Below are 22,281 nucleotides of genomic sequence, written 5' to 3' on the forward strand. Positions count from 1 at the left end.
TACACCCTGCTGTTACCACATGGTTCCTCATTACCTACTGGCTAGTTTCTGCTGTCCCTCCAGGAATCCTGTTCTGAAACCCTAGGCTACCATTCTTTGTCTTCTCTGAGTCTTGAACCCCTGCTTCTCAACACAGTCCTCATGTCGTCAGCTTTCAAGTGTTGGGAAATGTGTTCCTATGTGCAGCTTCTTCCCTGTATGTCACTAGAAGGTGATGCTTCTGTTTAATGTTCTTGATATCTTCGACATATAGTGGACACACACTAATCCTAGTCACATCCTGTAGTGAGTTGATGGCCCATGGAAGGAAACATAGCATATTATCTTTGGGGAGCCGACTTTCCCAAATGCCCTCCTCCTGCTGTGGCTGCGATTGGCTGGAGCCTGTGCTGGCTGCCCATGTCCCTTCATTGTCCCTTGAGGCTCTCTGTCATTCAGCCTCAGCACCAGGGCATGGCACACAGTGCTATGGCTTTTGTTCTCCCGTCACTGGAGCCCTTCTATGTCCTGTGGGAGTCACATGCCTTGGGGTTCTGCCTTGGCCCTGTTCCCCTAAAGCTGTGTCACTCACAGACTCTATGGTGAAGGAGGCAGAGACACTTGTCCTCTGCTTGACAGTCACCAGGCCTTGAGGTAAGCAAAGGAGCTTGATCTGAGTAGGCATTGGCACACTCAGAGTATTCCTGGCTCTAGATTGTGTGTAACCATGTTTGACTAAGTGCCTGGAACTGGAAACAACCACAAAGAGCCCTTCTTGTGTCATTAAAGGATATTATTCTTTTTATTTTAGAGAAATAGTAACTCAGAGACTCCCTTGGCTGCTTCTTACCGACACTGGTAGTGTTGGCACCCGAGTCCAGATCCCATGACTTTACCTGAAGTCACAATGGAAAATGCCCTGAATAAGGGAGAGAGAACATTAAGTCCTTCCTTTCCAAAAGCTGGTCTCTTGAGTATTGTTGGGAAGAAGGGAGAAGGGTGGCACTCATTTATTGGTACTTGCTTTTGAGTGGCATTTCTGCACTGTTCTAAAATAGACGGAAACTTGGAAGCATTGCAGAAGTGCAGCAGATTCCTTTGGAAGATGCTCTTTCCAGCCAAGAGGTTGAGGTGGCCTTCATCTGCAGCGAGAGCTCCAGCCATGAGCACTACATCAGGTGGGTTCTTCGTTGTAGGCAGTCTGCCTTGTGAATGGAACAAGCCCCGAGCAAGCTAACACCCTGCAAGGGAGTTTTCATGGTTAAAGGAAGGCTTATGTTGTTTTGGAATTTTTAGAAACTGCTGTCAGGCCTGTACTAGGGGGGATGTACATTGTGATGGTGTGTGCTCTTGTGGCTTTCTCCTGGGTCCTGGGCCAACTCGCTGAATGTGGGATGCCAGCCACTATCGCTGCCTGGTTGGTTCTCAGAGCCTGCTCTAGGATCCTTGGGGATTCATTGGGACCACAACAAGGCTGCTTTTTGAGAAGCTCATGTGGCCTGTGGAAAAGGGAGCATGGAGGATGGGATCTGGAGCCTGTGGAGAGAAGCCTAACAGAGGCATCTCTCATTTTAGAGAGCTTATGTTGTATGTTTGTTTGATCCCCTAAAGCTCCTGAAAAATGGAAGGGAGGGAAGATTACACAGACATTTTCAAAAACTCTTTTGGCTCTTTAGTTGTTCCTCTATGTTGCAATGTTTATCTATATGTCTATAAGGAAATAGGGGTATGGTTGAAATCAGGAAATGTTCCTGCTGCAGAGCAGAAGCACAGTGGTGCATCTCCCCTGGGTGAGTGCACAGCCTCTAACTGTAAGCATTTGGTGGGCCTGGTACAGAGGGAGGAGTACCAGGGAAGACCTGGGCCCAGGTGACTGGACACATCACTGCATCCCTGAAGTTTCTGTTCTGGGTTCTCACAGGAAGTCTAGAGACCACTAACATGCTGTTCCTGAAAGACCTTTTAACTCTAAGTGGATACATTTCCTTTGAGTCCCCTTCAACTTCTCTGGCACAAGGGTAAATTTTCTTGAAAAGGTGATCTGCTTATCCTGGTATTTATAAGTGCCTGCACCCTGGTGTCAAGACAATCACATTCTACTCGTGAGGACAGCATTTTGGGTCTGTCAAAGTATGGTGAACAGAGACATTACAAGTCCATCTCTCTCGCGCTCTCTGTTCTCCCTAGCCTACCTCCAGCATACCAAAATTTGCAAGTGGCAAAAGCTCACAAAATGCCCAAGAGCATGTTAGGCAAAAGTGAACCTGGAAAATGCCTTCTCCTGCTTCAGGACCCACTTCAAATGTACTAGGATAAACCTGGTCAGACTGTTTCAGAAACAGCTCACTGCCCAGGGGCTCTGATGTCTTTCTAATACTGTGGAAGAAATAGTTTATTTGAGAATATATGTTTTTCCCAGAGTGACTGTAAAATAGTCTATAACTGAATGACACTGATTGAACATTTGCTTTAAAACTGGAGAGGTATTTTCTCAGAGTCGTCAAAAACTCTATGAGCTCAGTCTTCCACCACGTCTCCCAGGACTCTCTCCCACCTGGTTGGTAATATATTCACACACAGACTCATGTGCTTACGACACCCTCTTCCCCATCTTGAGGAGCCCGTGAGTGATGCTCATTTGAAGGTTCTCTTGCTGTGTTTCTTGTTTTTCCAAGGCAGTTTCTAAGTGCTGGCAAGCATGTCCTTGTGGAATATCCCATGGCGCTGTCATTGGCAGCTGCTCAGGAACTGTGGGACCTGGCTGAGGAGAAAGGTGACGTATGCTCTCTGTCTGCACACAGACCCGCTTATTAAGGCTTTCTGCCCTGAAGAGCTGTGTGACTGCATCTCTATACTATACTTTCAAGCTCGAACCATTTCAGGCATGTTGCTCTTCCTACATAGTGGAGGGACCTGGAGTACACAGGGATTCGTGGAAATGTGTAAACTTTTTTCTTCCAATTTTACTTTAGTGTTTTAGAAGTGATATATAATGGGGATACATTCATATACATCCAGTACATATGCTTTTGCATAATGTCATCTGTTCCCTCCTCCTCTTCCATTACCACCCCCTCCCATCTCCACCCACAAGTTGCATAGTTCACTTTTTTCATCAATGTGCAGCACTCCACTGTTGTATTTTTTCACCCTTTTTCCTCCAATTTTCTGCCCTCCCCTCCCACAGATGTGAATGTGAATACACCTTACATAAGGTAAAGAATACAGAGTCAACAAAAGAAAAAAAATTAAGAAAAAAGTCCTTTGTTTCCATATATTTGGAGTTTGTTTCAGTATGTATATCATATACATATGAAGAGGTATTTGGGTATTGCACCTTTGTGATTTTCTCCTAAGACTATCCTCTTCTGGTCCCACTCTATATGAGCATCTAAAATTCTTTGTATTTTGTAGTCCAGTACCTTTCAGATCTAATTTCCACATATCAGGGAGAACATGCACCATTTGTCTCTGATCTTGGCTTATCTAACTTAATATGATTTGTTCTAGTTCCATCTATTTTCTTGCACATGACATTATTTTATTCTTTCTAATGACTGTGTAAAATTCCATTGTAGCTAGGTACCATATTTCTTGGATCCACTCTTCTATTATGGGGCATCTAGGTTGTTTCCCTATTTTTGCTGTTTTGAATAGTGTGGCAATGAACATGATTGTACAGGTGTCCTTATCATATCCTGGCTCATGATGCTTAGAGTAGATGCCTAGGAGTGGTATGGCTGAGTCATAGGGAAGGTCTATGTTTAGTTTTTTAAGGAACCTCCAGACTGCTTTCAAAGTAGTTGCTCTAGTTTACATTTCCACCAGCAGTGCAATAGGGTTCCCTTTCCCCCACATCCCCACCAGCATTTTTGTTGTTAGAATTCAAACTGTTGGCCAATCTAACTGGGGAAAGATAATGTCTCAATATTGTTTTGATTTGCAGGAAATGTGTAAACTATGACCGGGACTTAAAAGATTCCTTTTCTCAGGCTGGGAAGGTGGCTCAGTGGTAGAGCGCTTGCCTTGCATGCCTGAGGCCCTGGGTTCAATTCCTCAGTACTACATAAGCAGAAAAAAAAAGCTGGAAGTGGTGCTGTGGCTCAAGTGGTAGAGTGCTAGCCTTGAGCTAAAGAGCTGAGGGACAGCGCCCAGGCCTAGAGTTCAGGCCCCACGATCGGACCCCCCCCCCCCAAAAAAAGAAAAAAGATTCCTTTTCTCCATTGAAAAAATTGAATTACTTTCCACCTGAGCTAGTCTCAGGACCTTTTTCTGGTTATATTGCCAATAGAAAAGTGTCCCGATTAGAGTACTTGATTGTCCTTTATGTGCATTTTGTGTGGTTTCTGTTTCACCAAGGTAACAACTACTTAGAAATGTTCACTGTATGTCAAGAATATGAAAAAAAAAATTTTGTCTGTCAGTCATGGGGCTTGAAGTCTGGGCCTAGGCATTGCCTCGCTCTTCAGCTCAAGGCTAGCATTCAACCACTTGAGCCACAGCACCACTTCTGGTTTTCTGGTGGTTTATTGGAGCTAAGAGTCTCATGGACTTTCCTGCCTGGGCTGGCTTTGAACCTTGACCATCAGACCTCAGTCTTCTGAGTAGCTAGGATTACAGGTGTGAGCCACCAGCACCCAGCTGAAAACACTTTTATGCACTGTGCTTAATTCTCAGAGAAACTCTTAAAATAGGTGTTTTACTTGCTCCTGCTGTAACAGAACTCCTGAATATGGGTAACTTGTGCTCAGTAGTGAAGGCTGGCATTCGAGGATTAACCAGCTGTTTTTATTTAACATGTAGAGAGGGCCTCCTTCTGTCCCATGTACCATGGCAATGTGGAAAGGCTAGCTGACACATTCATAAAGAAAAGGGTGGAACTCCCCCACAGTAGCCACTTCAATCCTGTGAGGGCTAAAGAAAAGCATTAGTCCATTCTTGGGTGGAAGGGCCCAGATACTTCCCACTGGGCTGCTCTGCCATGTTCAGGACCAGGCAGAAAGAGAGAATAAATCATATCTAAAAATTACATAGCAGTATCTATTTTCTCTAGCTTATATGTAGAAAGCCACAGTTCAGAGAAGTTACATGATTTGTGGCAGATCACATCACACACCAACCATTATAACCATTAACGTCCAACAGACTTTAACATCCACATTTGCTCCCCTAAGCCTGTTGCCCTCCAGCGGGTTTTATATTTATTTAATTCTGCATGAGCCCTTCTATGGAGGCAGCTAGAAAAGAGCAGAATGCCTTGGGATTGAGGTGTTGAGTCAAGTTTAAACCACCAATCCTTTCTCTTTACTATTTTACTAGAGTTTGTCAGCAATTATAACAAAAAAATCACAAATAAAGCACCTTGCACTTACCATCAGTGTAGGACTGACAGTGCTTTGTTGAAATTCTTTCTCTGGCAATAAGCTCGGTCTTGGAAGTACTTCCTTCACCTCTGTATTCCCAGAGCTGTACCCTGCCCTACATCAGAGTAGCCTTCAGTAGTTGTTTGTGGAGGGAACACATGACTGAGTGAATACTGGAAGAAGGGGTGGAGCTCAGTAGTTGTCCCTTTGCAAGTTGTTTGCCCTGGCACCAATGCCTGTGGAGAAAGCACAAGATGCCAAACTAGGAAAGAGGCTCAAATTCTTACGCTCTCTCTTCCTGTGGGCACAAGCGTCAAGGAAGTCTGACTGCTCTTCACTAGCACGCATCTCTTTAATTGACATATTGGGGGAGTAGCTGAATCTGGCATGCTAGAACTCCCAGAGCTGGGCATCTGGCACATGGGAGGGAGTGATGGGGACATCCTAGACACCTGCCCAGGGCAGTATTTGTTTCTATGCTGCTTCTGACACTTGCACTCAGTGCCTGAATGCTATCCCTGAGCCTTTGTGCTGAAGGCTACTGCTGTACCAGTTTGGTCCACAGCTCCATAAACCCAGTTTTTGTGGAAAACTGGAGAAAAGAGTCGCACAAACTTTCCTGCCAGGGATGACTTAGAAGTTTGATCCTCAGATTTCAGTCTACAGAGTAGCTAGGATTACAGATGTGAGCCACTGGCACCTGGCAAAGGGCAATATGTGTAAGGGACATGTGTCCTGTCCTGTCTGAGGCAGACAAAGCCTCTCAAGATGTGCAACTGTACACAGTGCTCCTAACTGCCTTGTGTATTCCGTTTTTGTCATGACAGGAAAAGTCTTGCATGAAGAGCACATAGAACTCTTGATGGAGGAATTTGCATTTCTGAAAAGAGAAGTCCTGGGGAAAGAACTGCTCAAAGGGTCCCTTCTCTTCACAGGTCAGTTTTAGTCTGCAGACACATTGAACCCCCAGCTCCTTTCCTTGCCTGTGAAGTTACAGGAACATTGGCTGGGTGCACAGCATTTCATGTATTGTACATTGGATCATTCATTGTATGGTAGTCATTCTTTGAGCATGAACAGTAGGAAAGGACACTGATAGAGATACCTGCTCTCGTGGTTGGATGGATGCTCATGTGGATATCAGGAACACCTGAGTGGCTTTTGTTAGAGAAAGCAGATCTTTAGGATCCTTGACCTCAATGAGTGGTAAGATCCTTCATCTCCTTAGGAGTTTCAAAACAATGCATTCTCATTGTCCTGATGCTTGAAAATGATGTAGGAGACTTGTGACAAGAAGGATAACAATTGAAGTGTCAGAAACTCACATAATGGTCATGTAAAGTTGGAAATTTCTATCCTCAGTACAGGTAAAGCAATAGAACTCACAGGCATTGAGCTCACACACCAGTCATGTGACAGAACCAGGTTGGAAGTTCACTATGTGGCAGGAGCTGGTAGGAGCTGTTCTGTAACATGTTCAGGGGAGATGAACTACAGGAGATGGTGGGCAGCCTGGAGGGAGCTGATTTTGCTTCTAAGTCTGATGCTTTGTCTAGGTCCCAGTGCTTCCACGAATTTTTATGTGTGTTTATTTAGCACTTTTCTGTGTGTCTGTGCTGGGGCAGGACCTCAGGGTCTCGGGGCTCTCCCTTAGCTTCCCTCAAGGCTAGCACTCCAGCACATGTGCCACAGCTCCACTTCTGGCTTTCTCGTGGTTAACTAAAGATAAGAGTGTTTCAGACTTTCCTGACCCAGCTGGCTTCAAACCATGATTCTTAGATCTCATTCCTCCAAATAGCTACAATTATAGACATGCACTGCCAGCTTCCAACTTCTTTTTGTCTTTTCATAGAACATGCTCATTGTCTTAAGTGTTAATATCACAGTCATAATGCAATGGTATGAAGCTTCTCTTTCAGATTTGGGCTAAGGACAGAGGTAAACATTCAGATCATGATCAAGCAGAAATTCTAATAGCTATACTCTTCTGAGTATACTTTTATGAAGACTTAAGGAAACATTTAGCACTCCATCAGCTTGATACTCTTGAACTAGCTGGAAGGTATGGCTGTTTGCTCCAGCCTTTTAAAATATCATGATGTGTGCCATTTCACATGGAGCTGATGACAATCTGGGTTTCAGGGGCTAACAGATCATGGTTCTTCTCCTTTTGCCAGATGTTTTTTGGTGGTGATAGGAATTGAGTCAGGACTTCATTCCTGCTACCATGAACCATACCTCAGCACTTCTTGCTTTTTTGCATTTCGCTGTATTTTGTTTGTTTTTCAGATAAGGTCTTGTACATTTATCTGGTGCCAGCCTCAGCAATCTTCCTGCCCCTGTATCCCTTCCAAGTATCTGGAACCCAAGAGCCTTATTTTTTTTTAGATAGAATCACACTAACTTTTCCCAGGTCAGCCTGGGCAAAAGTCTCCATGTCCCTTATCTGGTGTTACAGGTTTGCACCACTATGCCTGACTGTAGGTGACTTTAAATCATTTATTGAAGAGAACGGATATGTGTATATGTGCATATGTGGTGACATATGCACATGTAAATATGCCAAGCATACTAAAAGCCTAAAACTCTTTATCATTCTCTTTGGCTGAATTGAGTGCTGTTGGCAGTAGCATGTCTCATTTTACTATTAAAACTGAATAACTCCTAAAAGGGAGTTGCTTTTGTGAGTCAACATTTAGCTACCTGGTAAGGCAAGGTCCCTCTGTCCATGCACTCTCCCATGGACTCTGTGCCCTGCCTTTTGTCAGGCATTCTCTTCTTTCTAGTCCTCAACAACATTTGTGATTCCCCACAGCTGGCCCACTGGAAGAAGGGCAGTTTGGCTTTCCTGCATTTAGTGGCATCTCTCGCCTGACGTGGCTGGTATCCCTCTTTGGTGAGCTTTCTCTGGTGTCTGCCACTTTGGAAGAGCAAAAGGAGAAGCAGTATATGAAAATGACTGTGCATCTGGAGACCAAGGACAAATGGTAAGTTGTGAAAAACCTGATGAAAAGGAGACTTTGGGATGTATCAGTTGTTCACAAGGGTGACAACAGAGAAACCCCAAGTGGCACAAACAGGTGTTCACTGCAGTAGAACTGTCAGCTTCCAAAGACTAGAAATTAGTCCCAATTTTGCTGCCTTCATTGTCCAGTAAGTGAATAGTTGCTTACAGAATTGAAGCATGTTGCCAAAGTCATGTGAGTCCCTAATAGAAGCTTTACTGTATACTTATTTATTTGTGTACTCATTTTACAGATGGGCTTCTCTCTGCTTTTCCCAGGAGGGTCCTGATCCGTTTGGCTCAAGTGATCCTCCTGCCTCAGGCTCCCCAATAACTGGGACTCCAGGCCTGCACCCCTGTTCCCAGCTCCCTTCATGTAGCTTTACTGATGAGGAAATGGAGGTGTGAGGAACATCTTGACATTCTGCAACCCCTCAAATCTGAAGACATGATAAACATTCTGAGATAGACCAGACTGTTTATATTACCTAAAGTTTGTTTATATCCAATGTCTCTTAGCTATCCTAGCTAAGAGAATGCAGTCCTGGCTTCTGATGGTGCCTTGGAGGAGCATGTTGGCATGTTTCCAGTTATTTTCTCTCTCCCTCCAGCTTATCCCATTCTGCTAGAATGAGATATTTTAGCTCAAACATGGCATGTGGGGGCTGGGAAGGTGGCTCAGTGGTAGAGCGCTTGCCTTGCATGCACGAGGCCTTGGGTTCGATTCCTCAGCACCATATAAACAGAAAAAGCTGGAAGTGGTGCTGGGGCTCAAGTGGTAGAGTGCTCGCCTTGAGCTGAAGAGCTGAAGGACAGTGCCCAGGGCCAGAGTTCAGGCACCATGACTGGCAAAAAAAAAAACAAAAACAAAAATCAAAAAAACATGGCATGTGTCAGGAGCTTATCATCACACATTAAGAGTTACTGATAACTGTTGTCTTAGGACAGAATTCCTTAAGTTACCTTCAGACAGTGTAGTTGAGTGAATGAGAACACAGGGTGATCATGAAAGTTGCCCATCAAATGCCTAGAAAAGCCGGGTTTGTCCCTTCAATCCCTGCTGTACAAATGCAGTATTAGGCAATGCTTCATGAGTAGCATGGCCTGGCCTTTTACAAGCATTTTCTCACTCTGTCTTTATACTGACTGAGTGAGACTTAGACTCAGAAGTGAAGAAACTTCCGAAGGATGCTGTTAGACTTTCCTTGTCTGTAACAAATAACTGAGAAAAGTTGTTTCAATAAGGAAAGGCATGCTTTGGCTCCCTTCTGGCCTCTTCAGTCCAGGCTTGGTTGTGATAGGCTTGTGCTGAGTCAGACATCATGGCATCAAGAGTGAGCAGTAGCATCCCTCATACAGCCAAAGAAGACTGCACAGTATAGGAAGGGGCAGGACAGACACACCCCCAGAGACCTACTTGCACTAGGCCCCCACTCCTAAGCTTACAACGCCTCCCCAACTAGGTCCACAGCCACTAGTTGATATAGGGCTCTGCAGTCCTCATTCAGGTTGCCTTTCTGTAGCCCCCATGCTGTGTGCATTCTCCCCAGCCATGCCAGAAGCACACAGAAACAACTATGAACCCCACATGATACTGTCTGCAATTCCTCACAGCCCTCAGTTAGCAGCTGGGAATGTGTCACCTACCCCAGATCTCAAGGGAGTCAGAGTTTCAAACTCTAGTTCCTCCTAATTTACTGGCTGTTTTTTAAATTGTGTAAAAGTATGCATTCAGATTTTGTTCAAGCCAAACTTATGCTGATATCCAGGATCTTAAGTAGTGACAAAAACACTTGTATTTAGGTCCTCAGGGTGCTGTGGGAGGAGGATTGCAGCCCTGTGCCATGCCTGGTTCTTCAGTACTTGCTCAAAAATTGCCACCTCCACAGTGCATACAGACAGGTGTGGAAGTGGCTGGACAGCTTCCTGCAAAGAGGAGAAAGAAATGTCAGTGCTCTGTTGAGTGAATATTTGCATCTGTAAATATTCATGAGTGATGTCAAAGAGGAGCCCCTTCAGTGAGCCCAGGCCTGGCTCCATTGGACTGGGTGGCATCAGTTGCTGTACACACTCAGAACATGAATGGACCAGGCCCTTCCTTTAGGTCAGAATTTACCTAGGAAAACATTCTCACTTTTATACAGGCACATATCACAGCTCTTCCCTGCTATCTGGAGGGAAATAACCCAGAAAAAGGGAGTCACACTTTGAAGAAGTGATGTTCATCTTACTTTGATTTTCAGGAGCTCTGATGTGGACTCCAGTGGGTATCTGAATGGAAACAGGAGTCTCCTTTTGACCCAATAGTTTGTGTTTTCTGGCATGACTGGGTTGAGTCTTGAGAATGTGATGAGAAGAATACTAAGAATTTTCCTCATGAAATGTTTACACTGAACTAGAAGCTTGACAGAAGTGCAGTTGGTATTTGGATTGCCTGTTTTCCAAGTCTAAACCCTCTGGAAGGATCAGAAAAACTCCAGATAAAAAGTCCTGACTAGCCAGGTACTGGTGGCTTGCTTCTGTAATTCTTGGTATTCAGGAGGCTGAGCTCTGAGGACACTATATTAAAAAAGAAGCACCGGCAGGCAGTCCATGAGACTATTATATCTAAATGAATACCAAAAAAGACATTCACAGTTGCAGCTCAAATGGTAGAACACTAGCCTAACCTTTAGCACATAGGGTCAGGGACCTGAGTTCAAGCCCCAGAACCATCACAAATGAAAAGGCATGAATGAGAAACTTGCTTCCACAAAAGTTATTGAGTAGATTCTGCTATCCTGGGCCAAATAAATCAAGAGCAGATGGCAGTAAAGATGGAAACACAGTCCCCAATGGCTTGTGGAGTGGTGGACATCTGGAGCCAATGAGCCAATGTGTTGAGCCACAGCTGCAAGAAAGTTGGGTGCACAGTGAGGCCATGTCTACAGAAGATGGGCAAGCTTCCCCACCTGCTCCCTACCATGTGCTGTTTAAAATGAGGATTCTCTTGTCTTTTTGCAGTCCGCTATCTTGGATTGAGGAGAAAGGGCCTGGCTTCCAAAGAAACAGATATTTAAGCTTCCATTTCAAATCTGGATCTCTGGAAAATATACCAAATGTAGGTGTTAACAAGAACATTTTCCTAAAAGATCAAGATCTGTTTGTGCAGAAGCTCTTGGGCCAGGTCTCTGAGAAGGAACTGGCTGCAGAAAGGAAGCGTGTCCTACACTGCCTGGCTCTGGCAGACGCCGTCCAGAGGTGCTGCCGTGCTGAGAAGTAGGAGAGGAAGCGGTGGGCACCACCAGCACCGGATCACAGTGGGATGTTCTCAGCTGTTTGCCTCCATTCTTACCATTAAACATGTTGGAGAAAGAGGATATGTGTGCCATTACAAGCTGTAGGAATGAGATTTGGGGATGAACCCTGGGGTGGAGACAAGGAAAGTACTTACTATGGTGGAGCTGAATTGATTGTGCCATACTCCTCCTTCCATTTTTTATTCCACACCACCCTGGGAGGTGAATGGTTGTTATATTACCTTTGGGAAATTAAAAAGGATTAAGTCTATAATGTTATAACATGATAAGAAAAGGTACATCAAATCATTTGTCAAAGGCCTGGATTCTACCTGCAGCCCTCACACAGTGGTCACTTCGTCAGGACCGGCAGGAGGAGGCAGGCATTGTGTCATCAAGATAGAGTGCAGGATCAGCACCATGGTTGGCAGGACCAGTAGCATGGTCCTAGTGATGGCAGTGGACACCATGTTGCCTCAGTGCTTCTGTTGGGTGGCTTTGGAGCAGGAAGCCCTGGACTCCATTTCCCATAAAAAAGCCCCCCCATGGCTCCAAGTTGGGTTGAATGCATACACCTCCGTGGCCCTACATGCGTGAACAATGCCAGTGAGTATAATTCGCCATCATCAGAGCTTTGGGCAATGACTGTGACATCTTGAGCAAGGGAGATGGTGCATATGGGAAAAGATAGCATACAGGGAAGGGAGAACCCAGAATCTAGAGGCAGAAGGATGCCAAGGGTCTCCCTCCCCTGCCCAAATTGCCCACGGTGGAAACACTCGTCCACTTCCCTGTTACTTGAAAAGTGAAGGCCTCCCATCTCCACATTTCTCCACATCACCAAATCCAAGTCCAGGCTCCAGCACTCTCCACCTACTCTCCCCCTGCTCCATGGCACCAGAATGATCTCAGCCCTAGGATCTTAGTTGCGCTCATTCCCCTTCATTAGTATGATCGCCGTGTGTACTTTCCACTTCTGCCTCAGTGAACGTGGTGCAGAAATCACTGGCTCTCCATGCCCTCGCCCCTCATTCCATCAGCCCACTGAATGATCCCAGAGAATGGCCTCAAATCCTCTTGGACCCCAAACTGCCACATGTTCCCACTCTCCAGAAGAGTGGAGAGCTGAGGATACAGGACACTGAACAAACAGCCCATTCTTTTCAGCTTCCCACCTTTCACCCATCCTCTCATTAGCACACAAACATTGTGGCAGGCAGAGCTGAATTCAGCATCTCATTCTAATGCATGCATGTGAGGACCCATGTGGATGCACATTGATGCGTGCTACTGTGTCTGTGTGGATGAATGTATGTGAGGTCATGCGTATACCTCTCTCAATTGGTGTGTTGAACAAACCTCGTCTGTGTCTACACTTGTGAAATTCTCACCCCATGTGAAGCTCAGATCTTGCATTTCCTTTTTGTTTCTTTTGTTCATTGTTGGCTTGCATGGATTTGAGACAGAATCTCTTGCCTAGGTCAGACTAGCCTTGAACTTGGTATCCTCCTCCCAGAAGCTCCCACTGCAGGAATAAGTGGCCTAGACAAGGACAACTGGTTGGCAGTTTATTCTGTCTAGACACAATGTGCAGGGGCTGAATGTCTACAAGAGTGCAGTGAAAATGATGGACACCAGCTGTAGGGTTCCCAAGCCTTGGATGGGCACAGAGTCCTTTCAGTGTATGACATCCTCAAGCAGGTGCTGGGTGGAAGCCCTAGGAGTGAGTGGGTGACTGGAGGAGGCAGGCAAGCACAGGCACTTGTACATGGGGAGACAATTAAACTGGAAGGAGGGATCGGATGTGAGCCCAGTGTGTCCTCATAACCACAACATTAACTGGATAGAGGACAGAGGTTGGAGTGTGTCTAGATTTTCTCCTGACCTGCCACGGGGCCCAGCCAGCACTCAGGGGCCATTTGCAGAGGTCTGGTCTGAGGCTGAGGCTCAGAAAAGGGGACCTCCATTGGTGCTGTCATCTCCAGAGATGATGTCAAAAGGGCCAGGTTACCAGCACCCACATTGCTGTGCAGCTGAGCCAGCTCAGTTGTATGGAAAGCTGAGGGGCAGCAGGATGTTTTCCTGCTGTTGCCTGCTATTCCGCAGAACAACTCCACAGAGAGAGTTTGATTATAGTTCGAAGGCACTGGGTAATCCCCTGTCCAGGTCACCTGAGCAGAACTCAACCATGCATCCCACAGGTGAATCAAGGAGGAGGGAGGGTGAGTCCCCTCACCTACTACCTTCTGGCAGCCTCAGATCCCATATGTGGGTACATTCATGAGTGTGTGTGTGTGTGTGTGTGTGTGTGTGTGTGTGTGTGTGTGTGTGTGTGTGTGTGTGTGTGTGTGTGCATGCATGCGAGCCCAGCCCAGGCTATTTTCATGGTATGGCCCCAATCCTTTTCCCAGTGTGCTGCTGTTTCCATGTTTGAACTGTGTCTCATTTCTTTACCCCAGTTTGGGTGGGTTTTAGCTCCAACTGATTCTGATCCCTGCAAGGCAGGATACCTGCAGGGAGGCAAAGTGGAGAAGCTAGTAGACCACTTAGTGCCTGCCCTGCTCTTCGGAGATGCCTTGTTTATCCCAGTATTTCTGGGGACATACCACACTTTCATGACTGCCCATCCGTATTGAACCTGCTGTTCAATAGGTAAGCGCCACCTCTGATCCTTGGGACAGGCCCACTGGCTAGGCCTTGGCATGTGCTGCACCAGTGCGGATCTGCTTGGATCCTGGCTACTGGCATGCTAGGACTAACATCCTCACTGCCTGAGGCTGGAGCGGTGCGATGGGCCCTGAACAGGCCTGACCACATTATGACCTTACACCCCGGGGAGCGCAGGGCTGTGGGCGGACTGGGAGAAGCCCCTTCTCTCATGAAGGCCCCCTTCTCTACATCGAGGCCTCCTATGAATAAGACCTCAAGAAAAGCATTTTCCAAATTGACAGTGGTGGTTGATGTCCCATATGGATGTCCTGACCTACATGAACCTCACTAGGAAGCGCAAGGGAAACCCTGACAGACCCTGTGCTAATTCAGGTATGTGGGAGGAAGGTACTGGGCTCATCACCTTGTGTGGGGATACATTTCTAGACACTTAGAACCACTCAGTGAAAAGAACAGGGAAATCGTTGTTATCCTGAGTTCCATCCTGTGGCCAGAGAGACCACTGGGACTGTAGACTTCACATGTAGACACAGTGCATTTGACAGTCTCATGGTGACCCCTAGATACAGCCGTTTCCTTGATTATGAGGAGAAGGCAGGCATGCAGGAGCACCTGCAGCAGTGAGTGTGCCTGGGGGAGGAGGGAAGGCATGTGTCTTCATGGTGGGTGCAGTGGAGAGCTGGCTTTGGAGAGGCCTGGGCAAAGGGAAATAGCAGCCACTACTAAAGGAATGCTCAAGTCCAGGTAGAAATGTGTCCACGCAGGGAGTTAGTTTGGCTTGTTCTGTACTTGAGAGTATGGGAGAAGCCTCTGGCACTGTGACCAGCCAGTCCCACGTGCCTGCCCTGGGAAACCTCAGGATCACACAGAGCAGCGAGGCCTACACTGTGCCATCATGGACAATCCTCTAGGATTCCGTGAGTGCACAAGGGCCAGGGTGTGCTGTTTTGGTTGAGAGTCAGGCAAAGACCAGTCACACATGGCTCTAGGACATTGAGGCCACTAGAGGCTGCATGAGTGAGGACATTCTAGGTTCTGGGGACAAGGCACCCCAGGGCTGACAGTTTGAGGAGCATGCCCAGGGACACCAGGAGCTCCGTGTGGGTGGGGGGGTTTTACCTGTGATGTAGGTGGAGTAGCATCCCTTGTGTAGACAAGGTCTTTAGTGCAGCCAGGTGACCAGGCCTGCCATGGGCTATGGACTGGAGCAGGCCCAGGAGCCCAGCTCCCACACCTGTGCTTGAGGGGGTCCTGAGAGGAGGAGAGGCCCAACCTCTAACTCTGCTGCTTCTCCCACTACATCTAGAGCTTTCTTTCATATTGGGCTCATGGATGAGAGAGTACCCAGAGGATTTCACTGAAGCACTGGACATATCTGCCTGTAACACATGGTAACATATCTAAACTGCAATGTGCCTGGCTCTGTGGAGGAGCAGCGGGCCCACACATGCATCCCAAGCAGCCAGAGCTGGAGGGTGAGTAGCATGGGCTGGCAAAGGACAGAACAGGTGGGGGATTCCAAGCTTTCTCCACCTGAAGGCAGCTCCCAGCCTACCATGGTGCCCTCATCAGGACAGTCCAGGAGCCTGGATGGCTTGGCATGAAACCTGTCCTTGCTAGGCTTCCTGGGGTGGAGTCCAGGAACTGGGGCTTCTCAGGCAGGCAGGGGTCTCATGGCCTTAGGAATGACTGAGGGCAGGGCAGTGCTGTAGGAGATCATTGCTTGCAGCTGTTTGACCAGCTGCAAGGCTTGATGAGAAAACCAGTGTACAAGAGTCACCTGAACCACTGGATCCAACACTCCGCATAGAAGCAGGGCTACCATGACAGAGCTGGAAGTAGCTACATGGCCAGCCTGGGCAAAGCAAATCCCTGAGAACCCCATCTCCATGGAGGGAAGTGGGATGCAGTGATGCATGCTTATGATCCCAGTCATGATGGTAGATCATACTTCTACCCTAAAAGTGAGTATGGGTAGGAAGCAAGACCCCATAGTGAAAATAGCTAGTGACTCTGAAGTTCAACCCAGAGGGAGAGGGAGAAGGAGAGGGACAGGGAGAGGGAGAGGGGGAGAGGGGGAGAGAGATTGCACCAGGCACATGGCTAGTCCAATGCCAGAGGCAGGATTAGGATAATAAATTCTAACTCCAGAGTCCACTTTCCTATTCTTTGTGAAATGAGAACTAAGGACAAGAGACAGTATAAAAATGAGAATTTTAACAATGCCTAAAGACATATATGGTCATTCTCATTTTGCTAATGATTTGGTAGCAATAATATCTGTGTTAAATAACCTTTAGCAGTAATTTAGATAATCTTGCTGATAGCCGAGAACAAATCACTTACATGTGAGTTTTTTTATGCAAGTGGGAGGGGTACTGAAAAACTATATTCAACAACCTTCACTAAATCTGGAATATTTAAGACTAAATGTTCTAATTACATTCTCTGATGCTACACTCAAAATATTAAAAAAGGAAGTATCTAAGTGAAACTCATCTATTCCTGCATACTGGATTTATGAAAATTTGCATACCAGAATAGCTTTTAGGAATAGCTTAAAACAACACAAAGCTAAAAAAGTACCAGTGGGTTCCTTAAACATTTTCCCAACCTTTGAGCAATCCATTGCATCAGCCTTGAAGGCAAATTCTAATAAGAAAAGCTGAAATCCATCTTTTGCTTAAGAGATCAATCAATGTGCACTCAACAGAGAAAGGAAGTTGGGAGATGAGGCCTGCCCAGAACAGTTGCCTCCTCAAGACAAATGCCATTCAAATGTGTACCTGTAGCTGTTCTATTCTGAGAGCAAAGGGAGACAACTCAGTCATGCAGAATGTTTAAGGTAGGCAGACAGGCAAGCCACCATCCACGCATACAATCTTTTTTTTTTTTTTTTTTTTTTGTAAATGCTTTTGGGTTTTTATGAATCACATAGCATTGCACAAGAAGTACCTCAAGCTGGGGCTGGGAAGATGGATCAGTGGAAGAGTGCTTGCCTTGCATGCCTGAGGCCCTGGGTTCGATTCCTCAGCACCACATTAAGCAAAAAGAAAAAAGCCGGAGGTGGCGGTGTGGCTCAAGTGGTAGAGCACTAGCCTTGAGCTGAAGAGCTGAGGGACAGCTACCAGGCCCAGAGTTCAGGCCCCACGACTGGACCCCCCCCAAAAGAAGTACCTCAAGCTCTGGATGAATTTGTGGTTTTCATGGGGGAGATGGTTGCATTGGCTTATTTGCCAAGTGCCACTGGAATGACAGACACTTAAATAGGAAGTGAGAAGACTGAAAGGAAAGATGATATGTCCAGAAAGGCTCATGGCCAAAGTGTTATAAACAACGTTTTCAATTTTCAAGGAAAATATGTGCCCATTATTTCAGTTACAAAGGAAAGAAGTAAAACGAACACAATTCATATACAGAGCTTTGATGTTCTTGAGTATATATTTTTTTATTTGGCAAGTGATATCCAGACAGACTTCTGTTCAGAGCTGTTTAACCTTTCATTATATGGGTGCACTGAGAATGATTATACCTGTGTGGGAGACCAATGTAGCCAAAGTATGGAATCATGCTGAAAAACCAAAGAGTTAAAGCCGTAAGGGACAGGCTGGCCTAGGACTGGAAAGGAATGAGTGTTAGCCAGTGCTTGGAAACATTTGTAGATAGGGGGTGTCTTTTAAAGTTTTAGAAATTAATAAAATAACTGACAGGAAATATTGGCCTAAAATGTGCAATGGGAATTTAGAAATTGCTACAGTATTTCAAGAAGACAATTTTGTGATATGTACCAACATATCCAACACATCCACTTTTTGATTCAACAATATCATTCCAGAGGGCTTTCTTCTTGTTGTTGTTGCTGTTTTTGCCAGGGGGCTTGAACTCAGGGCTTGGGCACTGTCTCTGAACTTTTTTTTTTTTTTTTTTTTTTGTCGGTCGTGGGGCTTGAACTCTGGGCCTGGGCGCTGTCCCTCAGCTCTTCAGCTCAAGGCGAGCGCTCTACCACTTAAGCTACAGTGCCACTTCCGGTTTTCTAGTGGTTTATTGGAGATAGGAGTCTCACGGTCTCTCCTGCGCTTGCTGGCTTTGAACCGCGATCCTCAGATCTCAGCCTCCTGAGTAGCTAGGATTACAGGCATGAGCCACCAGCGCCTGGCTCTCTGAACTTTTTTGCTCAAGCTAGCACCCTACCACTTGAGTCACAGTGCCATTTCCAGCCTTTTCTGTTTATGTGGTATGGAGGAATCGAACTCATGGCTTCCTGCAGGCTAGGCAAACACTCTACCACTAAGCCACCTTCCCTGCCCCAAAGGTTTTCTTTCTTTTGTTGTTCTTGTTTTTGTTGGTGTGGGGCTTGAGCTCTGCACCTGGGTGCTCTCCCTGAGCTCTTCTGCTCCAGGCTATCACTGTACCATTTGAGCCACAGCACCCCTTCCAGTTTTCTGGTAGTTAATTGGAGATAGGATTCTCACAGACTGTTCTGCCCAGGCTGGCTTTGAACCATGATCCTCAAATCTCAGCCTCCTGAGTAGCAAGGATTACAAGTGTGAGCCACCGGTACCCAGCACTGAAGGTTTTTTAAAATAACATTTTAATGTTTTGGTACTGGATATTGAACCTGGGGCCTCTCATGCTATACAAGTTCTCTATCACTGAGCTAAAGCCCAAACCAATTTAGGATATTTTTTGAAAAAATAGGGAATATGAAACAAAATAATAGAAAAATGTTTAAGCTGTATATGCAAAGATGTTCATTGGATCATTACTGATAATAAAGAAGAACATTTTAACTAATTGATGATATAAAATTCTGTGGAGTAGTTAATTCAGATTTAAAGTCATTTATTAACTCTGAGATAGCTTTCATATATGTCACTGAAAGCAGAGGCCAAGGAGCAGTATAATCAGAGATCTTTCGCCTTTACATACATCTATACCTAACATTTCTGTCAGCTTTATGTGGCTGTGACAACGTACCTGAGATGAGTGAGTTAAAGTGAGAACAGGTTTATTTTGGCTCATGGGTGCAGAGGCTTCTGTCCATGGTGCTTGGCTTTTACTGTTTCAGGGATTGTAGAATTGTGTGTGGAGTAGAGGAACAGAGCTGTTTACCTTTTGGCAGCTGAGAACAAGAGAGGATTGAGAGAGAGACAGAAACAGAGAGAGACAGAAACAGAGACAGAGAAACAGACAGAGGGCAGACAGAGAGACAGAGATAGAGAGAGGCACACACATAGACGGCTTGGGGTCCCTCAGGGCTTGCCCCCAATTACCTAACTTCCTTTCATGAGGCCACACCTCTCAGAAGCTCTCAATAGCAGCACAGACTCATAACCAAGCCTTCAGAACACCCCATCCCATCCCACTGATTCTTACAAAACTGTCACCACAGTGGTGGTTTATTTTACTCAAAAAGTAAGGTGGCTGGGCACCCATGGATCATACCTATAATCCTAGGTACTCAAGAGCCCAAGATCTGAGGATTGTGGTTGGAAGCCAGCCTGGGCAGCACAGTCAGTGAGACTCTTATCTCCAATAGTCCACCCAAAAATCCCTCTGAGGAAGTGGCGCTGTGGCTCAAGCCCTAGAGCACTTGCCTTGCGCTGAAGAGTGCAGGGACAGCATCAAGGCCCAGAGTTCAAGCCCCATGACCAACAAAAACAAAAACAACCCCCCCCAAAAAAAAACCAAAAAACCCTCTGAAAGTGGAGCTGTGACTCAAGTGGTAGAATGCTAGTCTTGAGCACAAAACCTGAGGGACAGTGCCCAGCCCCTACACACACAAATAAGGTGGTCAGCCTTATTCAAAGGAAGTTTCGGTAAATAAATACATGCAATTCCCTTGTTCATTCCTATAGAATGTACTAAAATCCAGCAGAGGACAGATCTTGTTGAAGCACAGTCCCCGCTCCTAAATGACACTAAGTATGTACCTAGTAATATCAAAGTAGTTCACGTTCAGCAATCTGTACGTCTGCAATCACTTATATCACTTGCCAATTCTGCTTCACTCCTATGACAGCAAAGATTCTTTCCCCAGGTCCAGTTTAGTCATGTGACAGTCTTTGGCTGGAAGACCTCTGCAGTCTCCTGGAGACTGGGTGGATTTCTGTATGACGCTATTGCAACATGAGGGTCACTGGCTTGGAGCTGAGAAATCTGACTTCACTTCCATTCTGTCACTTGATAACGCCATCGTTGGGTTCTGTTTCATTTATAAAATGGGTATAATGAAACATCTTTCCTTGGGTTGCTGTGGAACTGAACTTCAATAAAAGAAACCCTTTCTTTACTTCATTTTTGTGTCTTCAGATGTAAAATTTTGGACAAGGAATGTTAGTGTCTACAGTGGTTCATTATTGTTTATTAAAAAGCCACAAAGTCACAACATGCTGCCTGCCTGTATGCTGAAATCCTTTTCCTTTATACTTAGTCTCTTTGGAATAAACTACAGAATTATCATTCCTAAATATTACAAAACTTTCCTAATTTCCATAAATGAATATGCCAATGGAAGAGATTCTTATCTCAATTATGAGTATTTAAGATAATGTAACTATGCTATTCATGTAACCTAACTCTTTTTTTTTTAAATTTTTTTTTGTGGTCCATTTGTGGGGCCTGAACTCTGGGCGTGGGCGCTGTCCCTCAGCTCTTCAGCTCAAGGCTAACACTCTACTACTTGAGCCACAGCTCCACTTCCAGTTTTTTGCTTATGTGGTGCTGAGGAATCGAACCCAGGGCCTCATGCATGCAAGGCAAGCGCTCTACCACTGAGCCACCTTCCCAGCCCCCCCCCACCTACCTCTTTCTTATATTCAAATCCATAGTGTATTTTTCTAAAAGTAGGCTTTCCTTCTGTGTGTGTGTGTGTGTGTGTGTGTGTGTGTGTGTGTGTGTGTGTGTGTGTGTGTGTGTGTGTGTGCTCAAGGATATAAAATGCTATTTATGCATTCTGCCTTCAGGCAAAAATAAAAAAACCAACCTAGTGATTTTTCCTTACTCTTGACTTTCCTCACTCATGCCCCAAATTCTAGGCTTAGAAGAAATAACTACAGGATAGCAGACCTTTGGAAAGCAACCCCAAGTGGATGCAAGTGACCTAGGTCACACTACCTCCCTCTGACTTGACAAAACCGAGGACTAAGAGATTTCTTTGAGGGTCACCAATAAACAAGGACAAGGGAATGAATCCATAACTGGCACTGAAATTGGACGGGCAGTGAACTCAGTGGATGCTGCCTTAGGTTGAAGAGATTCAGAAAATGAAGAGAAGTCATCATGAAATAGTTAGCAGGGCCAGTCAAGGATGAATTTGAAAGTGCTACCATTAACCTCACAGCAATAGAAGAGGTTACATTGATAAAACAAGAGCTGATGTCTCAGGTCAGCTTTCCTAGGAAACAGATTCTGAGACAGAGGCTGACAGATGGGAGGTTGACCTTGGAGTGCCCTTGAGAGCTATGTTTGAGAAGGCCGGAAGGAAGCAGAAGTGGCAGAGGGAGGAGTTGAGCTGCAAGACCCCCATCAGGGACCTCTGAACAGCCAGAGGTGAAAGGTAACTAGACCACCCAGCCCTTAGTTACTCAGGGATGTGGTACCAAGGAGATACATATAGCACCCCACAGAGGTAATTAGAAAAAATAATTCGATGATTGGAAATTTTAAATGATAATCATCGGAATAAGACCCCATTAAAGTTTGTGGAGAGAAAGAATGGAGAAAGTGGAAGAAGAATTTGCACTCTTGCAAGGATGGGGAGCCTTTTTTTTGGCCCAGGGCCATTGGGACATTTACAACATCATTAAAGAATCATATGTATTGAGGCAGACAGATGGGTCTCTGACAGTCTAAGAGAGCCTAGAAGGACCAAATATGTCCATCCTGTCATGTCTGGTGGAACGGATGTTCCTTGTGCCTGGGGGTTATTTTTTTAAAAAACCTACAGGGTGAGAATAATGACAGAAAAGTTAGATCACAGAAATGC

The 22,281-nt window shown here is 45.6% G+C and overlaps 1 protein-coding gene and 2 long non-coding RNA genes across 15 annotated transcripts in view; 1 reads left to right on the forward strand and 2 right to left on the reverse strand.

Moving 5' to 3' along the window:
* The window catches only part of LOC138818923 (biliverdin reductase A-like), a 37,513-nt gene extending 16,922 nt beyond the window's left edge, over positions 1-20,591 (forward strand). For 10 of the 13 annotated variants that reach the window (XM_070010044.1, XM_070010040.1, XM_070010045.1 and 7 more), the window contains 6 exons: positions 1,038-1,157; positions 2,655-2,752; positions 6,170-6,277; positions 8,158-8,329; positions 11,350-15,769; positions 20,335-20,591. In XM_070010044.1, coding sequence (XP_069866145.1) covers positions 1,038-1,157; positions 2,655-2,752; positions 6,170-6,277; positions 8,158-8,329; positions 11,350-11,608 — 757 coding nt within the window. In that variant the 3' untranslated portion in view covers positions 11,609-15,769; positions 20,335-20,591. The remainder of the gene's footprint in view (positions 1-1,037; positions 1,158-2,654; positions 2,753-6,169; positions 6,278-8,157; positions 8,330-11,349; positions 15,770-20,334) is intronic. The other 3 variants (XM_070010041.1, XM_070010042.1, XM_070010043.1) reach the window with 3 other exon arrangements.
* On the reverse strand, positions 739-5,492 carry LOC138818926 (uncharacterized). The gene is made up of 3 exons (XR_011369270.1): positions 5,352-5,492; positions 1,004-1,220; positions 739-898 (listed from the first exon to the last, which is right to left on the reverse strand). It is a non-coding gene; the product is annotated as an uncharacterized lncRNA (long non-coding RNA).
* Positions 18,608-19,715, reverse strand: LOC138818928 (uncharacterized). The gene is made up of 2 exons (XR_011369272.1): positions 19,272-19,715; positions 18,608-18,818 (listed from the first exon to the last, which is right to left on the reverse strand). It is a non-coding gene; the product is annotated as an uncharacterized lncRNA (long non-coding RNA).
* Positions 20,592-22,281: the final 1,690 nt, after the last annotated feature.

The sequence above is a fragment of the Dipodomys merriami genome, unplaced genomic scaffold (assembly GCF_024711535.1).
Source record: "Dipodomys merriami isolate MVZ:Mamm:240054 unplaced genomic scaffold, mDipMer1.0.p SCAF_795, whole genome shotgun sequence".
NCBI classification, from domain to species: Eukaryota; Metazoa; Chordata; class Mammalia; order Rodentia; family Heteromyidae; genus Dipodomys; species Dipodomys merriami.